This window comes from Synchiropus splendidus, chromosome 3 (genome assembly GCF_027744825.2).
Source record: "Synchiropus splendidus isolate RoL2022-P1 chromosome 3, RoL_Sspl_1.0, whole genome shotgun sequence".
Lineage (NCBI taxonomy): Eukaryota > Metazoa > Chordata > Actinopteri > Syngnathiformes > Callionymidae > Synchiropus > Synchiropus splendidus.
This window is the reverse complement of record NC_071336.1, coordinates 12,117,281-12,129,064: the sequence shown is the minus strand read 5'-3', so window position 1 is coordinate 12,129,064 and position 11,784 is coordinate 12,117,281. Positions and strand designations below refer to the sequence as shown.

Below are 11,784 nucleotides of genomic sequence, written 5' to 3'. Positions count from 1 at the left end.
GTGATCTTGGTGAAATCTCTCTTCTAGTGCAGTTTATATATCCTCATAATGTGGTGGTACGAGTTGAAATTTCCCCATGTTATTCAATGTCCAAGAACTCAACTTAGTAATGTGTTTAGTGTAGTGTGGTGCGCCACTTGAGTAGAATCTGAAGATACAGAAAGTGCTGCTGTTATGGTAAGGAGTGCGATCTTTCTTTGAGGTATTACCCTCTGAGTTTCCTGCACCTTACTGATCCCACCAGCCAACTTCTGCACATTCGGCCGGAGTACCTGGATTCATCTGCCTATTTGGGTGTCAAGATGTGAAGCGTGGAACCAGCTGTGTGGTACCTGCCACGACTCTGACTTGGGTTGCAATCAGACTGGTAACCAAGACTTATGCCTCACAAAAAATACATCCCAACATCAGCATTGAGCCTGGTGTTGCAGCTTGTTTTCAGAGAAATACATTTTTCACTAAAATTTAAAATGTCAACCAATGTTTCGTTTGTATTGCTAATTTGATTTGTCTTGAGATTGCAATGAACTAGTTTATATACTTAAATATTAATTGTTATTAATGTTTTACAAAGAATTCTATATCGAACAATACATCGTCAATACTGCAACGGAAAAAAAAAACAAGTTGAAGGGCATTTTTTCTTTTCAACAAAATCAGAATCCATTATTTAGGAAATGCTTTAGATTAGATTAAATTCCCTTCATGATGAAGATGCTAATGGTGCTGAAGCAAAGGGGAATAAAAGTAAAAATATCAACAATTGTATGAACTGGTTCAGATTTTTAAGTTGAATATTATCAATAGTTGACTATTCACACAGCGATTCTGATTCACATCTTTGATGGTCTGCCTGCTGCAGATAATCTCGCGATATTAGCACACACGCAGCTAGTTTTCGTTTGGGTCTCGCGATATCTAGTGCCCACATGGCGGCTCAGTGTTTACTCCAGATCTAAAACTCGGTACTTGCGTGGCGTATACGAGCTGAAAACTTTGCTTTGTAGCTTGCATGTTTTCACGAAGGCGCAATTTGGCTGTTCAAGGCCGCCCAGAAACAACGGTAAGTAGCGGAAGCAAATGGCTAACTGCAGCGTCGTAGCTCTAGTCGTCATGAATAGCAGTTAGCTCGTTTGTTTTTAACTTCACTGTCAGAAAAACTGGACGCGTTGTGCACTTGCTTTTCAAATCGTACTGGCCTCGAAACGAAGAAGAACTACACGGTGGACCCTTATGCCACAGGTGTCAACGGCGTAGGCGTTTGACGTCAGCGTGCAACTTTTCCTTTGTTCTGACGGTGGAGTTTTGTTTTAGGCACAAGTTTAGGCGCAGATTGGTGCTGTGACGTCAGAGTTCCGCGCTGAAACTCGGCCGAGCCACCATTGACAACCCTGAACTCGACAATACACGCCCAGCAACATGTCAGAAACAGGAGGTGAAGGAGTCCAGGACGACAGCGAGCCACCTCCTCAAGCACCGCCGGAACCTGGCGGGCATCCTCCTGAGACCGGAGAGGGTGGAGGTGCCACTGAAGCCAAACGCCCCCGAATGAGTGTGGAACACCAGGGATCCGGTGGCACTGGATCATGTGACTATCCACCAGAACAAGTCCTGGACCCCACACCACCAGGTGCTGTGCGATTTAGTCCGGCTCCCTCCTATACTCCAAAAGAGACATTTTTACTATGTTTGAGGGAGTTATTGTCTGTTCTTCTGACCAGTTTTGGGAAAACCCCTCTTGTGAGGACATTTGGCTTAGTTTGGGACGTTTTGCTGGTCCCATTGACAACCTCAACCCTGAAATTTAGGATGAAGACTACAAAATAACTGGGTCATTTTATTGTGTTTGAGATTGGTGCAGAGTCCTGGTTATGGTAATTAGAAACAAAAAGTCCTCGCAAGAATATAAATAGAACATGCATGCATGTTTTTATTTTCCTGTTCGCAGTGTCCCCGTTTTATAGAATAAGAAATAGTAAATGAATGTTAAACACTAGCTGTCCACAAGACCTCGTACATTTTGGATGCCACAACCTCAGGAAGTACATGCATCGCCCCTCCCCTAAGTGCCAGTAGCTGTTGGTCATGGTCATCCTGAAGTTAAGTTGTAATACGTAATATCTTGACCATCGATGTGGAGATGCTCAGAGAGTCTTTGGTTGCATGACGTATTGCTCCAATTTATTTTTGAACAGTCTTCGTTAGTAATTACTGAGATTCAGTCTTGGATTTATCACAATGAGCTGCACCAGAGTTCAGTTCTGTTAAACCTGCACCATATCGACAGATTCCAAATGTGTGAGTTAAAAACTGCAACAACAAAGCATTAGAATGAACAATTCATGGGCCCACTTTTTAGTGGTTGCTGCATTCATATAGCCTTCAGTGTTGGATGAAGAATATTAGAAATGGAAAGGAGAACGTGAATAGGATAGGTGTAAACAGGAAGGATGGTCAAGATAAGGTGAAGCAGGAGCAGGATGGATTGCTGTAGCTTATCGGGAATATCTTTTAAAAACCCATGAAATCTGCCTGAATGTGTTCAAACCCCAACCCATCGCCTCTGTAGACGATTTTGAGAGTCTTTGCTCTCAGTTTATGTCAGCACTCTGTCCTGGGTGCTTTTAAAGGGATCTGACAATGGCCTCGATATTGGCGCCATTTTATATCAAAGGTGCTGTGTTAAATGCACTGAATAGACGCAGATCAACAAAACATGTTTTTGATATTTATTTTAGTTGTAGATAACATTCACGTTCCTTCATTTGAAATTGTAGGTGCAGATAGTGATGGTGTCATTAAATCTGAATCGACACCAACTGTGACTGGTGAAGCAGTGGAGGGGGTGTGGCCTCAGAATGGAGGCGAGGCAAATGCACTGGAGGAAGCCATTGAAGAAAAAGAAGAGGTGCATGATCTGGCTGAAGGAGAGGTTGATCAACCGCATGAGGTGGAGGACCATGAGACAGCGGACAGTGTGGGTGATAAGCAGAGGTGAGGAGTGCGCAGTATTTTCGTCAAATCATAACCTCCATTTTTGTATGGCATTTTAAATAATTAGGACTTTAAAAAAACTGATGTCCAATTTGTTTCAGAAGTCATCACATTTTTCTTTTTCTTTCTTATCGGGTTTATTTCCTATTAAGGTAGCCCAAGCCCAAGATAGAATAAGTTGAAAACTCAGTTTATAAAGTAATGTCACCATTTTTTATCTATTTAGACATTTGACATTGTTTCTCATAAACTATATGAGAAAAATACAATACCATTTTTAAAACAATGATCTCTCCTCATCCCTCACCTCCAGCGTCGGCTTGGATTTTGAGCAGAATCCTCAAGTGCTGGCGACTGCCTGGACCGACTACTCCCATGTTCCGGAGAACTACCTGAAAGGTTGCAAATGGTAATCGCGTAACACGTAGTACATTCATTATATTTGGATCACCATCGTTTGAGAGTTTAATGACACACGTCAAGAGTTAATCATTTTGACGTAATACATATTAGACAGAAATGTCCATACATCTCGTTTTTCCACTTAGCTGAGCAAAATATTTTGATAAAAAAAATAAAAAAATAATGGTGTGGTCCAACTGATGGCTGGCACCTGGATTCATCCTATTGAACGTCAAGGTCAAGTCGCGGGGCAGTAGCTGAATCAGAGTCCCAGACTTCCCTCTCCTCAGGCCCTTCCACCAGCCCTCCTGAAGTAAGTCAAAGGCATGTCTGCAAACCTCCTAGCAGGTGACATGGAGTACTTCACCGGGGAGGTGAAATCCAAAGATTTTGGGGCAGAGAGTGCCATCTAGTGGGCCCTGAAAATGAGGACCTTTCATGCAGTCTCATAAGTCCATCACTATGGACCTGTTGCTCCGTCTGTCATGAATACCACACTTCTTCAAAAACATTCAAATGTTCACAAGACCATGATTTGGTTTTTAAAGTTTCCAAATCGGCGACAAGCTCCACTCAATTGGTTCATTGATTATTGGTGATGAGGAAGCTGTCAAACGCACGATGCCGTCACCATCATGTGTCTGTCATTTCAGGGCTCCAGATGGTTCCTGCCTGCTGACTAACAGTGCAGACAACGTGCTGCGCCTCTTCAACCTCCCTCCGGAAATCTACAGCTACAACTGGGACATGATTCCAGAGATGGTAAGAAGCTGCTACTGCTCTCATGGATTTTTTTTATTTTCCAAGACTTTTAAACCCATGTTTAAAAGTCCTAAATAGACTCAGAAGGAGTCCAGAATAACAGTGGGGCGATTTTTTTTTTGGAACATTGTCTATTGGTTAATGTTGCTGTTGTTTGTGTGTGGCAGAGTCCAGTCCTCAGGATGGCAGAGGGAGATACTGTCTATGACTACTGTTGGTACCCCAAGATGACCTCCTTGGATGCCGACACTTGTTTGTGAGTACAAATTGCTCCCTGAACGAAACCACACTTTTTGATTTCAACCAGTAAAAAGGGAATTTTAACAACAGTTGTCGCGATCCTAAAATGTAAAACTGGATATTAATACCCAGGAAGATATTAGCTACTCGATCCTGTTTTTGCTCCCATGGCAATCGAAAAAAATGACAAATACTTAAAAAGGCATATATACATATATATATATGAAAAACAGAACCACAGATTAATTCAATGAACTGAAAATATAAAGAAAATAATAAAAGACAAAACAATTACATTTTCATGTGGTGTTGCAACAGCAGCTGGTACCGTTGCACCGAAAAACCACTTAACTCACCCATGAGCATAATAAACCTGAATGAAATGCCGGCATTTCTTGTTTGCAGACTAAGACATTTGTCAGTCAGTGGGAAACCAAATATATGAGAATTCAGTGTTTTCCCACAAGGAGCAGTCCCTGTTAATTTTGACAGCAGAATTTTTGTTTTTTAAGTCTTTAAACTAAAATACTAATTTAGTTTTAGTCCCAATTTTGTCATCAAATTTGTTTTGGTCTTTGTCTCGTATTAGTTGACTAAATGTCAACATTATAGTTGACGAAAACAACAGTACATTTAGTCGACTAAAATAAAGTTTGTAATGGAATATCTTGTTGTAGTCGAGGTCCTCTGCAGCGATGATGATTAAGAAAAAGATTTTTTTTTTTTTTTTCATTGAACACCGACGTTGGTATCAGGGTTTACTTTTATGCCATACACTTCAAGTGGATGTGTGTGTGACGTCATGTCACGCTGAAGACTCAGAGTCTAGGGTCAAATTATTTAATCTCACAAATTCAGACTTCCCACACACTGAGGGGCAGAGAGTCTGGAGGTGGTTGTTTTTGTTTATGTACAGGTCCTCTCTCATGTCATGTACGGTTAAAAATTGTATTCATCCTGTTGAAAATAGAGTAGACAACAATGTAACAAGGCAGGAGATTGTGAACATTTCAGTGCATGTCTGAGGTTGTCCGAGCGCTGTCACACAGACTGAAGTTTGTGGTGGGGACAGGGTCTCTCACAGACAAGTGTGGAAAAAGTACATGTATATTTCTTGTCAAATTACAACGAAATGTGCGGTGAAGCATGTTGTCAATCACTACAATGAAACGTTTTCGGCACCAAAATGAACACACATGTAAGAGTCAGGCGGCACATCACAGTGGCAAGTCGGCTCCTCAAACGTCAAATATATGTTGTTCATCTCAATGGAGGTTTCAGGTCCTCAAATGCAGCACTGTCATCATTGTGGCTTCTGTTGCTTAGCATTTGAACAATGGTTAATAGCAGAACAAACAACATTTGTAAAAGCAGCAAGCTAAATGCAGCTAGTGCAGGCAACTGTAGCGCTAGCCAGTCAGAAGTGTTCATGACTGTGGTGGCAAAACTACAGTAACTGAAACCTGTTTTAGCAAAGCAAGAAATTTATTGAAAAACAATTGTGCCATTGGAGAGCAGTCATCAGACCCTGTGTGCACAGAATCCAGTGAGGCTGAGGTCAGAACAAAAGTATAAAACAAAGATAACACAACTCATTGATGTCAATGACAAACTGATTAAAGTAAATTCCTTCTGTGGCTTCATGACCTTGGCCGCATTTCACCTTTGAGCCCATCTCAGGCACTCATCCTGTCCTCCCTAGTTGCTTTCTGCCTCCCTGCAGGTGGTTCCCGTACTCATAGAAGATCATCGTAGAGACAGTGTCAACAACAACTCATGAACAGAAACCGGAACTCTGTGAATAATGAAAAATATATTTTCCCCATAACATAACGACCATAGTGCTGGCGTCTGCTGCTTTGCTGCCCGTGTTTCAATGCCATGACAAATTAGTATTTATCTGGATACAGCATTTAAGTATCAATGCTTAGCAGAGAGAGAGAGACGTTGTTGTCTCCGAGTGTAATGCTTGAAAGCTTTGCTGCAGGAGTTTGACTTCCATTGTTGATGGTCAGATTGAATGCTGCTGACCGTTGAGGGTTTTTATGTTGAGTGAATGTAATGCAGTCAGACGTGATGCTATTGCATTTTTTTAGCAGAAAAGGAGCCCTAAGTCGAAGTTTTTTGTTACTGCTTTGAGTAATAAGTTTTGATTGAGCTCTTTGTGGTTCTTTATTATATAAACGCTAAAAAAGAAATATGTCCACAGCAGAAAATGGACTTAAAAATAGGCCATTGCAATACAATCAGTGATGTCACGTATGCCACAGTGATGGTGAATGACTCAAATACCAAAGCTGACTAACTACTCTCTCTCAGTCTGGCCAGCAGCAGCCGGGACAACCCAGTCCACATGTGGGATGCCTTCTACGGGGAGGTTCGGGCCAGCTTCCGGCCGTACAACCACTTGGACGAGCTGACCGCCGCCCACTCCCTCTGCTTCTCTCCAGATGGCTCACAGCTCTACTGTGGATTTGACAAGATGGTGCGGGTCTTTTACACTGACAGACCAGGTCGGGACTGCGAGGAGAGACCCACGACTGGTCAGTTACTATCTCAACTCACCTCTCAAAACTTTATTATTTCCAGCGTGAATTGATGGTTCAAAATAGGATTTTTTAAAACATGAACTGTTAGCCAGCTATGTGCTTTACAAATACTTAATAATGTATAATTAAGATTTTAAAACTAGGTGTAACAAGTTTAAATTTGCGAGATCCAGTGTGACACTATGAAAACAAATCAAGTGTCTATGTTCCCCCCAGTTAAGAAGCAGGGCCAGAACGGAATCATCTCCTGCTTCAGCTTCAGTCCCTGTCAGTCAGTGTACGCTTGTGGCTCCTACTCCCGCTGTGCTGGACTCTACTCCTGCCAGGATGGTACAATGCTAGCCCTGCTGCCCACCCTCCACCATGGGGGCATCACCCACATGCTCTTCTCCCCAGATGGAAATTACCTGTACACTGGGGGGCGGAAGGTGAGTGCACTTCAGTGAGAGAGAGTCGTGTCTCATCTGCCCTTTTGAAATGATGTTTTGACATGTTTGTGTAGGACTCTGAGATCTTGTGCTGGGATCTGAGGGAACCAGGAAAGGTCGTGTTTTCAATGAAGAGAAACGTGGCGACAAACCAGCGTATCTACTTCGACCTGGACGCGTAAGTTTTTTTAATGATGTCACTTGTGATTTTCTTAACCAGGGGCCTCGTTTTCAGAGCCCACTAGATGGCACTAGCTGCTCAACAATCTTTGGAATGGAACAACCGACCTTTGATTCGTCCTCATATATATTTTTAGTGAGGAGTGAGGACACTTTCATGAAACCTCATCCTGCCCAGCAATTGAACTCCCAGCTAACTTTGCATTAGTTGAACACAGAGTGGAACACGGAAACTCTTCAGTGAGGGTAGCTTCTTTCTCTCTGGTGACACCTACTGTTTACTGTTGTTTTCTTTGACCATCTTTGACTTTCATTAGCATTGCTATCCATGTTTTTGTCGAGATCATGTCCATGTAAAAGCCAGAGAGAATTCAAGTCTGGTGAAATAACCCTGAGAAGTCTGCAATATATTGAAGACATGCAGGTCATAGCCAGTTTGTCGAGGGATTATTGCAGTCTTGAAAGGAGAATCAGTTTACCAATTGATGTTGTTTCACTTAAGTGTACCTTTCAGGTGTTTTACCTTTTAAAGAATAAACTTTTGACTTTTCAGCGATTTTAAAACGCTCCTCTTTCAAAAAGGAAGTGTGAGATGGGCAGAACAGATCTTCAGAGGCAAGACTTCAGTTTGGGTGGATTTTGTATTGAGAATTTTTTGAAATATTGATCAAAAGTGTCTCAAACAGGGCAGTGATATTGGCTTGAGGAGTCGTGGCATACTTGTGGTTTGCAGTGGCATCGGTGTCCTCCACTTTAACCTATCAAGATGATCCAGTCACACCTATCCTCTTCATGTCCTCATGCGTCACATTCACTCTTTAGACTTTGTGTCAGAGCTACTGTCTCTGAACCAGACATCATGGCAGATCTCACTACTCGCCCGTGAAGCCTCCCTGTCATTAAAGCTGCCACTTTACGGTCACAGAGCTTCACCTCTTCCTCCCTAACTGCACTCTCATCTTCACCTGCCCTACTCTGAAGGATCAGTCCACACTATTGATCCTTGATCTGCTTACTGGATCTCCACTATCTTAAGAACATTCCCACTCCTGCCTTTGTCTCGTTCACACACTATTACCGGCTTCTTGTTCTGCTTCTCTTTAACTTGCTCACAAATCACCATGTCATCTACAGACATCATGCTCCTTGGAGACTCCTCCCTAATGATTTCTACTGTTGCTGTTAAAACGACACAGATTCCTAATTATTTTCTGGATTTTTGTGAATCTGTTGAACTACTTCCTCCTTACTGGATGGCACTTGACATGTTCATATGGCTAACCAAGCTTTTTAATATACCGGCGGCCTATGCATTTCTGTAAGCAACGTTGTGTTGTGTCTCTAGGTCGGGGCGGTACCTTCTGAGTGGGGACACGGAGGGCGTGGTCTCAGTGTGGGACACTCACACAGCTCCACCTGATGGCAGTGAAGAGCTGTTGCAGCCCAAGCTCAGGTTCCAGGGCCACTGGGATTGCACCAACGGCCTCAGGTATATCACCACAGTTAGGATTCAACATGTAGTTGTTTAACTTTAAACAATCCAAGCACAGAAGTATGGGACATTAATATTGCTGCGGGTGCTTGAGTGTCAAGTCTATTTATAGTTATATCCGCACTCAAGTCAAACTCTTGTCCTTTTTCCTCTCCTCTAGCATTCACCCATTCATGCCTTTGTTGGCGACATCCAGCGGCCAGCGACAATTCCCCTCGCCGGGGGACAGCGATTCAGATGGAGATGGGCCTGTGATGTCAGCTCCGGTCTCTCGCCAGGACAACGCTCTGTGTGTGTGGTGGGCCGGACCACTTGCTGCAGCCCAGGATCAAGACAAGGAGCTTGCTGCCGCAGAGGCCGAAGGCACTGGTGGACTGGCGAGCTAGCACACAGTTTACTGTTGAATTTTAACTCCTCAGAGAGCAGAGCCTCAAATGTTCTTGGTTTCTCCCGCTCTCCATTTTTTCTTTTTGGTGTTGTGACTGTTGCCTTGGAGATTTGCGGTGGAAATGTGTTATGTTTTAAGAATCTCTTTTGTTTTTACTTTTTATTTCACCTAAAGTTCTATTTTTGTAAACTCTGATGTCTTAACATGTATCTACAAATGAATTTCGCTAAAAAAAAGAACCATTTCGAACCATTTACAGAAGTGCCAAATGTCAACTGTGAACTACATCTGCATTGTGAGAAGTTGGAAAAGGTTATGTTAAAGAGTATTTGACCAACAAAGCTGCGAAAATGATTGTAAGCTCTGGGATACAAAAAAAATGTTTTTAACTCCAGGATTTTTTGTCTGCAGCAGTCTTTATTTTCAACACTTGCTCTTTATAAATGTCTGCCTGTCTCTGTGTGGTGTGAAGTTATGGGTCACAGCTCGACAAGCGATGCCACCATCATGACCCTGTGGTGGTCTTTGAAAAATTCAATAAAAACCTTTATTTTGAAATTATTGCCGCTGCATGCTCCCATGACCTGCATTAATGCATTCACATCACAAGATAAAAATGACTTACTGTAATGCATTTAAGCAGTGAAAGAGTCTTTTTATGCAGACCTACTTGCAGTAATCTGCCATTACATGTTGACACCAAAGCAAAGGCAAACTGGCCTAGCTGTCTGAACGAAGGTGGACTTCCATGTTGCCATGTTGGAGCAGGCAAAAATTATTACAGGTAACTTAGTTCATATACAGCAAATGAGGTTTTGTTTTTGTTAATTTTGCCTTGCTTGCAAAACATTGTTTGGAAAAACAGTATGTAGAACAAAAAAATTGATGATGATTCACACAGGGCTCACAGAAGGGATTCCAGGTCACTCACCAGGCTACTATGAAGGCGTCACCAGCATGGCCTTAAAATTGTGTTCCCTTGATCACAGTCTGTGACCTTTGACGCCATGAGGTCAGTATGTTCAGATCCAGTGTTGGAGGTGAATGTGCTGTCTTGGCTCATGCGGTGGAACGCTGGAGTTCCACCACATGAGCAAACATGGTGGAGTTGTTCCAAAGAAGAAGTGAAAGGTCGCGGACCGAAGACTGCAGAGGCTCAATGTACATGAAGGCGACAACCGCAAGAAATCGAACCAGCAATAAGACACTTCTACCGCATGAGGGCAGCAGAGCGCCGGGTTCGACATCTCACTCTTTGGCAGCCTTGAGTCTGTCGGTCCCGTCGAGTGTTAATGTGGTGGTTTCACTGTCGAGATCCGTCCCTCCAAGGGATGTGAAATGTACGTAGACTTATTTTAATGCAGATAAATGGCATGCAGTCCCAGTTATGGGCCATGCTAATAATTTTGTGGTGTTTAAAGTGTGGTTTCACATTTCACATCTCCACATCTTGTGTCACATGATGCCAAATCTATTTCAATAAATCATAGAATAGAAAATAAAGTAGATCTTAAGCTTCACTGTTAGCACCATAATAGTGAGTAACTCTTCAATGGAGACATTCCCCGGTAAACCAAGAGACATCAGGGACCTCAGGGACGGACAAATTCTTCTCAGCACTGAAGCCATGTAACAACCAGGACCAGAAGTCATTTTTTTGTGACCCCAAGATAATGTCACAGTCTGACAACCTTTTTGAGCAAATCCCAGACACATTGAAAAGAGGACATATTTTTGTAGCAATGCAGGCACAGTGAAACAATGTCCACTCTCATCATGGCCACGGTTTCAGCTGGGTTCATGAATCAGTGCCCTCATTTTAGATGGCACTCTCTGCTCTAGAAGCTTTGGATCTGTTCAGCCAGTTCAAGGAAACCACACATGGTTTTATAAACCAGAGAGCGTCACCTCTGAAGATGAGGACACTGTTTTATGAAGCCCCATCAGCACAGCACATGGCATGACACTTCCACTTCACATAAACAAATGAATGTCTGTTAGCAATATAATGAGCAAAAATACATTTGTAAACGTGAAATTAACATTCTGTGACACCGTGTTGTATGTTGTGTGTGTGAGTATAAATAAATTCAAATACTGAATCATTCTCCCAATGTGGCAGAAAAAGAGACATCGAAAGGAGTAATACATCTGTAGCAAGTGACAAAACTAAAGACTTTTTTGGGTTTTGAATGCTTGCAAATGTAAACAAATTTTTCACTGTGATAGTAATAATTTTGTATTTGCAAAAGCATGAGCTAAACTTACATCAGCATTAAAAGGCAATAATTGTGTATGGTAACTTTTCAGTTCGGCTCAGGACACTTCGCTCCTGGTTGAATAAATGTA

General features: G+C 42.4%; 1 protein-coding gene across 1 annotated transcript; it reads left to right on the top strand.

The window, feature by feature from the left end:
• Positions 1 to 911: 911 nt before the first annotated feature.
• wrap53 (WD repeat containing, antisense to TP53) lies at positions 912 to 9,974 on the top strand. The gene is made up of 11 exons (XM_053859668.1): positions 912 to 1,063; positions 1,315 to 1,630; positions 2,778 to 2,994; positions 3,308 to 3,403; positions 4,050 to 4,158; positions 4,326 to 4,414; positions 6,718 to 6,941; positions 7,164 to 7,375; positions 7,450 to 7,553; positions 8,901 to 9,044; positions 9,208 to 9,974. The coding sequence occupies exons 2-11, from the start codon at positions 1,420 to 1,422 to the stop codon at positions 9,431 to 9,433; spliced, it is 1,632 nt and encodes a 543-aa protein (XP_053715643.1). The 5' UTR covers positions 912 to 1,063; positions 1,315 to 1,419; the 3' UTR covers positions 9,434 to 9,974.
• The last annotated feature ends 1,810 nt before the right edge of the window (positions 9,975 to 11,784 follow it).